General features: G+C 49.3%; 1 protein-coding gene across 2 annotated transcripts; it reads left to right on the top strand.

Annotated features, from left to right (window-relative positions):
• Window positions 1–2,293: 2,293 nt before the first annotated feature.
• LOC310748406 (uncharacterized protein) lies at window positions 2,294–9,269 on the top strand. 2 transcript variants are annotated; one of them, XR_014541318.1, is made up of 3 exons: window positions 2,294–2,492; window positions 5,360–8,236; window positions 8,308–9,269. XR_014541318.1 is itself a non-coding variant. In XM_083584177.1 (2 exons), the coding sequence occupies exon 2, from the start codon at window positions 5,410–5,412 to the stop codon at window positions 7,528–7,530; it is 2,121 nt and encodes a 706-aa protein (XP_083440303.1). In that variant the 5' UTR covers window positions 2,294–2,492; window positions 5,360–5,409; the 3' UTR covers window positions 7,531–9,269. The 2 variants fall into 2 exon arrangements, 1 of the variants encoding a protein (XP_083440303.1); XM_083584177.1 differs by having other exon boundaries at window positions 5,360–9,269.
• The last annotated feature ends 1,794 nt before the right edge of the window (window positions 9,270–11,063 follow it).

Raw genomic sequence — 11,063 nt, 5'->3', positions numbered from 1 at the left:
ACCAAAATGTGAAATGGTGTGCAAGCTTTTCAGTTCCACAGAGCTGTTCATCAGGCTGGAACCGGGGTAGGGAATGGAGAGCTGGACCAAACCTGATATCCTGTGGTGTTCAAAGTTCAAATTATGGCAGCAGAGAAAGATCCTTTGCAACCCAAACCCTTTTACTGTATTGCCATACAAACGCTAAATGTCAATGCAAATATCATACAATGCAACACACAGAATCAGAGAATTGTAGAGTTGGAACTGAAGTATATGTGAGTTCAAGCTGCTCCTTTGCTCGGCAGGTGCGTGCAATATGGCTGGTCTTCCCACATGCCTGGCACTGGGCATTGCGGAAATGGCATGATGCCAGTGCGCGGTCTTGGGACCTCCTCGCCTTCCTCACTGTCAATAACCTCTGAGAGCACAGCCTCGGCCTTCTGGGCCATAGATGGGCTGTGTGCTTGGCGAGCCCCTCTCCTCATCTTGTCGGCTGTCTCTGCCATGAGGCGGAGCAACCTGGATGGTCAGGTCCTTCATGGCTAAAAGGCGCCATTGTAGCTTCTTGTCCCTCAGGCCGCACACAAGACGGTCATGGAGCATTACGTGCAGGTCACTGAAGTTGTAGTGGTAGGCGGCCGGCCGCAACAAAGGCCCCTATGGATTCACCTGGGGCCTGGTCCTGTCTGTAGAAGGCATGCCGGCAGGCGATCTCTGACAGCTGAGGAGCGACGTGTGCCCTCAGCTTCTCCATTATTGTGTCAAACGGAGTCTTGGTCAGCTGGGCCAGGGCTAATAGACCCTGGGTGATCTCGAACATGGCAGGTCCACACACACTGAACAGTGTGACCCACTTCCGTTCAGGCTAGATCACCTGATTGACTGCGAGGAAAAACTCGATTCGTGTGGTGTAGTAGTCCCATTTCCTTGGGACTGTCCCATTTTGATGTGGCTCTGGGTGGCCATGAGATCTGCTTTGTGTGCCCGGCCTTGCGGCTGCGGTCAGTGATTCCAGGTGGATAAGGCGACAAGTCTTCAGCGGCGATTCAGCTGAGGTGACAGATCCCCGGCAGTTCACCCGAGGCAGTGATTCAGCTTAAAGGCTTTATGGAGATCTCAGGAACAGACTGGGGGAAACAGAGAATAATAATAATAATAATGATGATGATGATGATGTTGTTGTTTAGTTGTTTAGTCGTGTCTGACTCTTCGTGACCCCCTGGACCAGAGCACGCCAGGCACTCCTGTCTTCCACTGCCTCCCGCAGTTTGGTCAAACTCATGCTGGTAGCTTTGAGAACACTGTCCAACCAAATAATAATAATAATAATAATAATGTATTATTTATACCCCAGGCCTCCCCAGCCACGCTGGGCAGCTCCCAACAGAATATTAAAAACACGATAAAACATCAAACATTAAAAACTTCCCTAAACAGGACTGGCTTCAGATGTCTGAAAAGGCTCTGATTTATATACACTTCAGCCAGTAGGCTTGGCTGCCTTGCACCCTGCAGAGAATCGGAAGGCGGTTCAGGAGCCTGGCCTGCATTGTGATGCGGACACAAGCTCAGAGCAGGAGATGCCCAGGGATGTACAGAACAGGAATATTCCTGTGTTTTCTCCATACAAACCTGTTACAATCTAGGTTCCGCAATACAAAGCTGGGATGGCATGAAGCCACGGGAAATCTAGGATACTTGGTGCTCTGCAAGCGACCATGCAGCAACTTCCAGCCTACTGATTCCCCAGCAAGGGATTCTGGGAATTGTAGTTTTGTGAGAAGTCTGCAGCCAAACCATTGGTCAGTGCTGTCTATTCTGATGGGCTGTAACTCTTCAGGGTTGCAGAGCTGCTGCATAAAGGAAGCAAGCAGCTATGGTGGGTTAAAAAAAAAAAGTTTCAGAAATCTTTATTATTTCAGTCTCATCTTTTGCAATGGCTAAAAATGACTTCCCGCTGCATAGGAAAATTAAAATTAAAAAATGCAATTAATTGGAACCCATTCTTACAAATACTGTCATAGGTTAAGATGTGGTAAAGTACAATAACAACTTATAGTTTGGGGTTTTCCCCCTTTCCCTCCTTATTTTCCCTTCTACACTGGTGCTGTTTTTGTTTTTGTTTTTCTCTCTTTTATTTACATCTTACCATGTTTAGTGCCTATATAATTATGTACTTTTTGAACATTCAATAAAGATTTTTTTTAAAAAATGCAGTTAATAAATGTAACGAATGATAAAATAGCTTGTTTCTTTAAGGGGGGGGAGGTTAAAAAGGAAACTACAACTCCCAGAATGCTCTTTTTACCATTTCGTTTCCCAGGCTCCCTTGCAAAGGAAACGGACTCCACAGAAGAAGCTGGCTATTTCCATCTCGGTTTGGGTGCTGATGGTTTTGGATCTCTTACTTTGAAAAAATAAAAATAAAAAAACCTACTTCTCCGTCACTTTCCCTTTTCTTTTTCGTTGCATTTATTCCGAAAGATGGGATGGATTTGAAACCGAGTTGGGTAAGTGCTATCGTGAGAATTCGTGAACGGCGAAGATTTTAGCGAAAGGTTAAATGGTTTGTTTTTTTTTAATTTTAAAAAATAACGGGTCTGTGTTCTTTATATGAATCCCAATCCCGTTATGGTTAATGAGTCTTTTATTTTATCCATACGACCTTAATTGCAAATAAAACAAGGCATGGGTAGCAAAATACCTCGGGGAGGAGTTAAATCGTTCTGGAAGCTCGCCTCCAAAATGGTTTTCACCATATTTGGGGAGGTTTTCCAAATGTTGAATTTCGGATTGGTTTAATGCAAAGAATAATAATAATGCCAGAATTACTTTAAAGCTGTGGTATAGGGAGTCCGTTGTGTACGAGTGTTTTGCTGTTTCGTTATAGATGGTCTCTTGTGTGCTATGGATTTGCATTTTGGGGTGACAAGGCTTTTGACGTGTGCTTTCCATCTATTGGGTACCCATCCTTTTTTTTTTGCATTCCTTTTTTAAAAAAATAAACTTTATTAAACAAGAAGATATCTTAAAATAGACACAAAACGAGCATACAATACAAACATTCTAATGCTATGGAAGGATGCAAGCTAGGCTGCCCCAAGGAGGATAGCTGCATTCAGCTGTGCAAGCTAATTTGAGAACAAAGGGAGGTGTTGGGCCACATCCCCAACATACCTTTCAAGCCCTGAGATACCAATTTAAGTAGTCATGGCTTTCCCCAAAAGGCTCCTGGGAGATGTAGTTTGTTAAGGTGCTGAAAGTTGATAGGAGGCCCCTGTTCCCCTCCCAAAGCTGCAATTTCCAGAGCTCCCGGGAGATGGATTGGTCGTTAAACTGCCCTGGGTGGGAATTGTAGCTCAGGTACAGGGATCTCCAGATAACGCTCAGCATCGCTAACAATCTACAGCTCCCAGAATGTCAGTTCAGTAGTTGCTGTTGGGATTAGAGAAAGAGAGGTAGCCATTGCTGAATGGGCTTGTTTGGGCGTAGGATACCTCTGAATAATAATAATAATGATGATGATGATGATAAATTTATACCCCACCCATCCCCAGCCACTCTGGGCGGCTCTCAACAGAATAAAAAAATTAAATACAATAAAACATCAAACATTAAAAACTTCCCTAAACAGGGCTGCCTTCAGAGGTCTTCTAAAAGTCAGATTGTTGTTTATTTCTTTGACATCTGATGGGAGGGCGTTCCACAGGACAGGCGTCACTACCGAGAAGGCCCTCTGCCTGGTTCCCTGTAACCTCACCTCCGAATATGAGTTGGCAGGAGGCAAATGATGGTGTGTTTGTTTGCATTTGCATGTATCATTGCCCATCTCTTGCTTCTGGGCTTCCCAGTAAGATCTTGTCCAGTGTGGGGAACTGGGTGCAAGACTACGTGGGTGCTTTGTTTGATCCTGCAAGGTTCTTTGCATGGTCTTTGTGTGTGAGATTGAGGGGGTTCCTGCCTATTTGCAGGATAATGTGAGGAGCTGTGCATGTTGGAAGTCTGAGGAAACAGCACCACTGATTCTTCTCCCCCTGCAAGTGCTGACTTTGATTGCTATTGCTTATTGAAGTCAAAAGAACAACTCAGAACAGGGGAAATATCAGCAGGTTTGGATGAACACCTCCCCCCCAAGTTTGTAAAAGTACATTAAAAAGAAGCCTAAGGTGTGGGAAATAGCTCAGTAAGGATTGAGTGTGCTAAATGGCCACAGAATGCTGGCTGAGATTCCTTCCAGCTCTATGATTCAATGAGGGAGGGAGAAAACCAAGTGAGGGGAAACGGAATGGAGCATAGGAAATGATGGCCTGGCTGGTTTGACTCACACACTGGAAAAGTATGCTCCTAAACTGCAACATTTTGTTGTGGCTCCCACTGGTAATTTTGCCCTGTTTCCCCCAAGCAAAGATAGCTGTACAGGACTTAACAGTGCAATCCTATACTTGGAAGTGAACCTTACTGATTTTATAGTTGGTCTTACTCTCAGTTAAGTGAGTATAGCAGTTTTAATTTCCTTTGCACAAGAGAAGAGAGTACTGGAGGTTTATAGTGTCTCACCTTTTGGGTGTCTGTTTTGCTTAAGGTTATGCAAACAGTGCATTTTGCAAGCAGGTTCATTAAAACAAGTACCACAGTCTTTGATCTCAGGTTCTTGAATAAAGAAAGTTTTCCTTCACCTTCAGTCAACACACAGTTCTTCCTCTGCCCACACTCAAACTGCAAAAACCCCCACATTTTTCTGCCTGCCCCTCCGAATGCTGGTGGGTGCTGCATTCCAAAGGCTGGCACCACTGAGGATAATAGATCCAGGCCATTTGTCAAGTGCTTGATCACCCATCAATCTCACTGCACAGAACCACAGTAATAGGTGTATTTGTACTCAAAGTTAGCTAAGCTCGTTGCAGAAAGGAGAGCCCTGCTAGATCAGAGCAGTGGTCCATCAAATCAGTTATCCTGTTTTTGGTGATGGTCAGATAGATGATTCCCAGAAAACCAACAAGCTGAGCGTGAGGGCAGCAAACCTCAGCCTCTGATCTAGAAGCCCATCCCCAAATTCCTGATGAGTGAGGACTCTGTACTTACCCTGTTGTGAGGGAATTGCATAGTGCAACTGCTTAGGAAGACTTTAATGTATTTTAGTACAGTGGTACCTCGGGTTACGAACTTAATTCGTTCCGGAGGTCCGTTCTTAACCTGAAGCTAATGGGGCCTCTCGCTGCCACTGTGCGATTTCTGTTCTCATCTTGAAGCAAAGTTCTTAACCTGAGGTACTATTTCTGGGGTAGCAGAGTCTGTAACCTGAAGCATCTGTAACCCGAGGTACCACTGTATTCCTGAGCTGTGCTTATCTCTCTCTCTCTCTCCCCCCTCCCTCCAGGACGAACTGGGATTGTAACTGAGGATGAAGAGAACCATCCCCAGCAAGAAATGGATCGCCGTCAGCCGAGGTTTCAGGGAACACGCTCTCTGTCCACAGAGGAAGCTTGCTTTTCGAGAGTGTCCTCCAAGGAGGAGCTCCGGGTGAGGAACAGCCAAGCCAAGTGGGAGAACCTGCCGTGGCTGGAAGGTAGCTTGGACGATCGTGGAGACCGTGATCAGGAGGAAGCCTCTGAGAGCAGCTCCGTGGTCTTCGTTGAGGAGCAAGGAGATGTTGGGTGCGTGTCTGACTTAGAGGATGTCGAGGAGCCCTCTGCCCAGGTGGAGGAAGTCATAGGGGAGATTGGGGAAGACACAGAGGTGTTTGTCTATCCAGAGGGGTCTCTGCCGGATGATGAGTTTGCTGCAGAAGAATCTGAGCAAATAGCTTACCACAGAGAAAGTGGCGATGAAGCCCAACTGCTTCTGTGTCCAGAGGCAGCTCTGGGAAGGGAGGATTCTGAGGAGGAAACTGGGACCGTTGGTTATGAGGGTGCATCCTCTCTTGGGGTTGAATCTGAGATGACCCTTGAAGCTGAGGGATCCAATGGGGAGGAGTCCGAAGAGATCCCTTGCTGGGGAGCAGCTCACCTGGGGGGAGTGGACCTTGCGGGGCAATCGGAGGCCGTCGTTTACCAGGAGGGTTCTCTGGCCAGGGAGGGATCCAGTGGCGAGGAGCAGGAAGAAATCCACTCTCAGCAGGGCTCTCTTTCTGGGAACGGCTCCGACGAGGAGGCGTTCAGCGGCTGGGCTGTCCCAGTGCAGGCGCTGGTAGCCGAGCAGCGGCCTTCCAAGCCTCGCCACATCTGCAGCGAGTGCGGCCGCAGCTTGGCCAGCCATTCTGCCCTCGTCCGCCACTGCCTTATCCACACCGGAGAGCTCCCGTACGCTTGCACAGAGTGCGGGCGGCGCTTCCGGCAGTCCTCGGCCCTCGTCCGCCACCTCCGGGCCCACCGGGGCGAGCGCCCGTACGTCTGCGGCGAGTGCGGCAAGGCCTTCGGAGTCCGCTCGGCCCTCGTCCGCCACCAGCGGGCCCTGCACACGAGCGAGAGGCCCTATGTGTGCGGGGAGTGCGGCAAGGCCTACGCCGACCTCTCCGTCCTGACCAAGCACCAGCTGATCCACGTCAACGGGCGGCCATTTTCCTGCCCTGACTGCGGCCAGGCATTCGGGCACCGCACCACCTTGAATCAGCACCGGCGCATCCACACCGAGGAGCGGCCGTACCGCTGTGCCGAGTGCGGCCAGACCTTCCGGCAGAACTCGGCCCTAGCCAACCACCGCCAGGTCCACTCAGGGCAGCGCCCCTTCTCCTGCCAGTACTGCGGCAAAGCCTTCGCCGGCCGGCCCACCCTCGTCCAGCACCTCCGGACACACACAGGGGAGAAGCCGTACAGCTGCCCCGACTGCGGCCGCCAGTTCAGCACCAGCTCCAACCTCCTGCAGCACCGCAGGAACCACCTGGGCGAGCGCCCTTTCGCCTGCTCGCTGTGCGGCCGCCGCTTTGCCCGCCGCCCCGACCTGGCCCGCCACTACGTCACCCACGCCGAAGGCAGCGTGCGGCCCCACCGCTGCGGGGAGTGCGGGAAGCGCTTTGTGGACCTGGCCGACCTGGAGCAGCATGGGGCCACGCACCGCGGCGAGCGGCCCTACGTCTGCAGCTTCTGCGGCAAATCCTTCGCTGAGGCCGCCACGCTGGCCCGGCACCGCCGATCGCACCTCCCTACAGCTCAGCAGGCCTACAAGTGCGAGGTGTGCGGGCAGACCTTTGGGCAGAGCTCCGACCTGCTGGCCCACGGGCGGGTGCACAGTGGCGAGCGACCCTACGCCTGCGGGGACTGCGGCAAGGCCTTTGGGCGCAGCTCCAACCTGTCGCGCCACCGGCGGGTACACACCCACGAGCGCCCCTACGTCTGCGGCGACTGCGGGAAGAGCTACACCCAAAGCACGCACCTCATGGAGCACCAGAGGCTGCACACGGGCGAGAGGCCCTACGAGTGTGTGGACTGCGGGCGCTGCTTTGGCAAGAAGGGGCACTTGGACTCTCACCGGCGGGTGCATCGCCTGTTGCCCGGGTCTCCCAGAGGGGCTGATGGGGTGCAAGCCGATTCGGGGAGCCCGGAGGGCGTATGAAGGAATCCTGCAGGGGTGGAAAGTTGTGGGTTGTGGGTGGGGACAAGGAGTCAGAGCAAGGTTAATATCGGAGAATGGCTTATTATTCCTTAGATTCTATACTGCCTTTTATCCGAAGGTCATAGTTCAGTCGGTAGAGCATAAGACTCTTAATCCCAGGGTTGTGGGTTTGAGCCTCTTGTTTCCTGCATTGCCGGGGTTTGGATTCAATGACCCCCAGGGTTTCCTTCCATGATTCTATGATCACAGGGCGGTTTGCAATATAAAAACACAAGAATATGTACCATAAAAAAAACGAAGACAAAAATCCCCTCACACACCGTTATTAGCCCCACCTGAATGCCACAGCGATCTCTGAAGGATAAAGAGCACGTGCAGAATTCCTGGAGGGGCTCCCCAAAGGGTGTGGCTGCATCACCACAACCAGCTCCCGTGTGTTCCTGGCCAGGGGCAGGCAGCTGTGAACCCTCTGTACCTTTCTGGTTAGTGATTTCGTGGGGTGGGGAAGAGTGCTTTTCAATTGCCTGATGTTAAACGTATGCTCGGTAGAGGGCGTGTTTGTCATAAAAGGTTGGGTAAAGGTTAGAACAGGGGTCAGCAAACTTTTTCAGCCGGGGGCCACTCCACTGTCCCTCAGACCTTGTGGGAGGCCGGAGTATATATTATTATTAATTTTTTTTTGGGGGGGGAATGAATGAATTCCTATGCCCCACATATAACCCAGGGATGCATTTTAAATAAAAGCACACATTCTGCTCATGTAAGAACACCAGGCAGGCCCCATAAATAACCCAGAGATGCATTTTAAATAAAAGGACACATTCTACTAATGTAAAAACAGGCTGATTCTCGAACCATTCACAGGCTGGATTTAGAAGGCGATTGGGCCGGATCCAGCCCCCGGGCCTTAGTTTGCCTACCCATGGGCTAGAAAAACCTTTCCCCAACCTGGCATCTTCTAGGCGTTTTGGACTACAATTCCAGTCATCCTCTACTGTTGCCCCTGCTGGCTGTTGCTGATGGGAATTGTAGTCCCTAAACATCTGGAGGGTACCAGGGCACTTTGGGTAAAGCTGGGCTTCAATGCAGGGGTTAAGGGGTGTATCCTGTCCGACTCAAAGAAGGCCCAGTGACACTACTAACTTAAGAGTCACTAATTTCAGTGGGTCCGCACCGTGTAGGACCAGCCTTGGATACAACCCTAAATACTCAGCACACAAGATCTTGCCCACATCCTGCTTCCAGATTTGGGATTTGCACACAGAAGTCTTGGGCTTGTGGGCCCTAACTGCTATTGAATTCCACTACAAGGCAACCCTGCTGGGTTCAGCTCCTTTCTCCTTCCTTTCTGACTTCTTCAGCCCCATTTTGCCCTTTCAAACTGTAGAGAGAAACCAAAATTTCTGTCTTCCGTCACTGCCTTTTGAGATGTTTTAAGTATTATCCTCCTACCTTCGTGTCAGAATGCCAGGGACCCCCTTAGAAATTGGAATCCAAGGAGGTTAACTCTGGAGAAATGAAGTTTAGAATTGGACTGTGTGTAATGTCCTCAAGAACCCCTTCTCTACCTCGCACCCCTCGAGCTGATAACGCTTTTGCTTTGGTTCTGCAGATAACATCAAATAATCTCCTTGTTTATGTATTCAGTAAGAGGTTGAGAACGTCTGTGCAAACCCGTGTGAGAGTTATTTCTTTCTTGTTTGAAGAAAGCAGCTAAAAATATATTTGAAAAACACGAATCCTGTGTTTGGCTGTGCAATTGTGTCACGAGCCTTTAGGGCGGAGCTTTTCAACCCTTTTGAGTCCATGGCTCTCTTGACCCACTGCATTCTTTCTTTTTCCCCCCAAATTTTTTTATTGATTTTCCAAAATGTTTAAACAAACAAACAAACAAACATAAATCTCAGCTGTACTTAATCCAATCTTCATAACATTGTTAGGTGACTTCCTCTAATCCCTCTGGCTGAGTTTCAGTATATATCTTTGTAACAGTTTTTCAAAACCAAATTTCTCATCAAATTAATCACTTAACATCGTTCTTTCTTTTCATTTAACTTTAAACATTTATTTTCTAACATCACATATTTCAATCCTAAGCCTATCTGATATTTGCAAATTTTTCCAATTAAGTTATCTTATCATATAGTCTTTAAATTTCATCCATTCCTTCTGGTACTCCTCCGCCTTCTGGTCGCGGACTCTTCCAGTCAGGTTGGCTAGCTCCGAAAAGTCCATCATTTTCATCTGCCATTCCTCCACTGTTGGGATTTCTTGTGTTTTCCAATTTTTAGCTAACAAAATTCTAGCTGCAGTTGTGGCATACAAAAACAATCGACCCACTGCATTCTTTCTGCGGCACCCCTGTGGGGCTCAGGAGCCGAGTTATGTCACCCCTTGCCAGCAGAGCGGGCAGCCTCTCACCCTTTTTTGAACACCCTTCCTTGTGGAGTGTTCCCTCAGCCTCCTCTCTCCTCGGGAGTCCTCTGGGCAGCCGCAGCTTCTGCCCCTGGTCTCTGAGCTTGCCCCCCTTGCCCCAAGGAGAGGTGCCTCCTCACACAGCCCCACAAGGGGATGTGAGGCAACCCCCGGCCAACCCCAGAGGTACCATTCGCCTGGGGAGCTTGTAGCCAGGGCTGCTGCATCAAATAGCCGCACAAGCCTTTGGTAGGCAGAGACATGAGAGGGCATCAGGAGGGAGGAAAGAGGGGTAGAGGCCAGTGTTGCTTGTAGCACCCCAATCATCATTCAAGGCACCCCAGGGCCACGGCACGCTGGTTGAAAACCACTGCTTTAGGGAATTAAGAAACAACAACAAAAGCTGTTCCAAAGCTTCAGTGGGGCAAGAACGGTAGATTTTCTTGACTGTGGTAAGTAAATAAATTCTAGGCTTCCTGTGAGCTCAAAGCTTCCATCCGAGGAGGATGACGTTGCTTCCATTTTTCCAGTCGGCCTTTGTCGGGAGTGGCTAATTCTACTGAGTTGGGTCATTCAGTCACTCCCACTGCAGAGGCTCAGTCAGTAATGCAGGCCTTCTCCAGACTATTGCATTTAAAGCAGCAAACTGCTCTAAACAGTCCTGGCTTTCCCTCAAAGTGTCCTGGGGACTGTCATTTAAGAGTGCTGTAGGTTGGTAGGAGACTTCCTGTTGCCCTCGCAGAGCTATAATTCGCAGAGTGGTTTCACAGTCCATCCCTCATCCCAGGGGAGGTGACATCTTGTGTCCCCTGAAAGACAAGCAAGATTCATAGATTTCATGGGTTCAAGGCCACTTCATCCTATGCCTGAAGGGAAATCTTAAACTAGCAGACACTGTAAGAGAGAAAATGGTAAGGTGGGAGTTGAAAATACAGAAAGTGATAATCAGTTTACATGCATGATTAAAAAAACCCCACACCTATAACCTTGAGATGATTTGTTGAGATGATTATAGTCACACCTGGCAGTGAGGCAGGGAACCATTAGGAAGAAATAGTCACGGATAGCACAGCTATTCTGTCATTGGGACCAGGCAGAGGGCCTTCTCGGTAGTGGCA

This window comes from Podarcis filfolensis (genome assembly GCF_964270895.1).
Source record: "Podarcis filfolensis genome assembly, chromosome: 13".
Classification (NCBI taxonomy): Eukaryota; Metazoa; Chordata; class Lepidosauria; order Squamata; family Lacertidae; genus Podarcis; species Podarcis filfolensis.
This window is presented reverse-complemented; position numbering and strand designations above follow the sequence as displayed.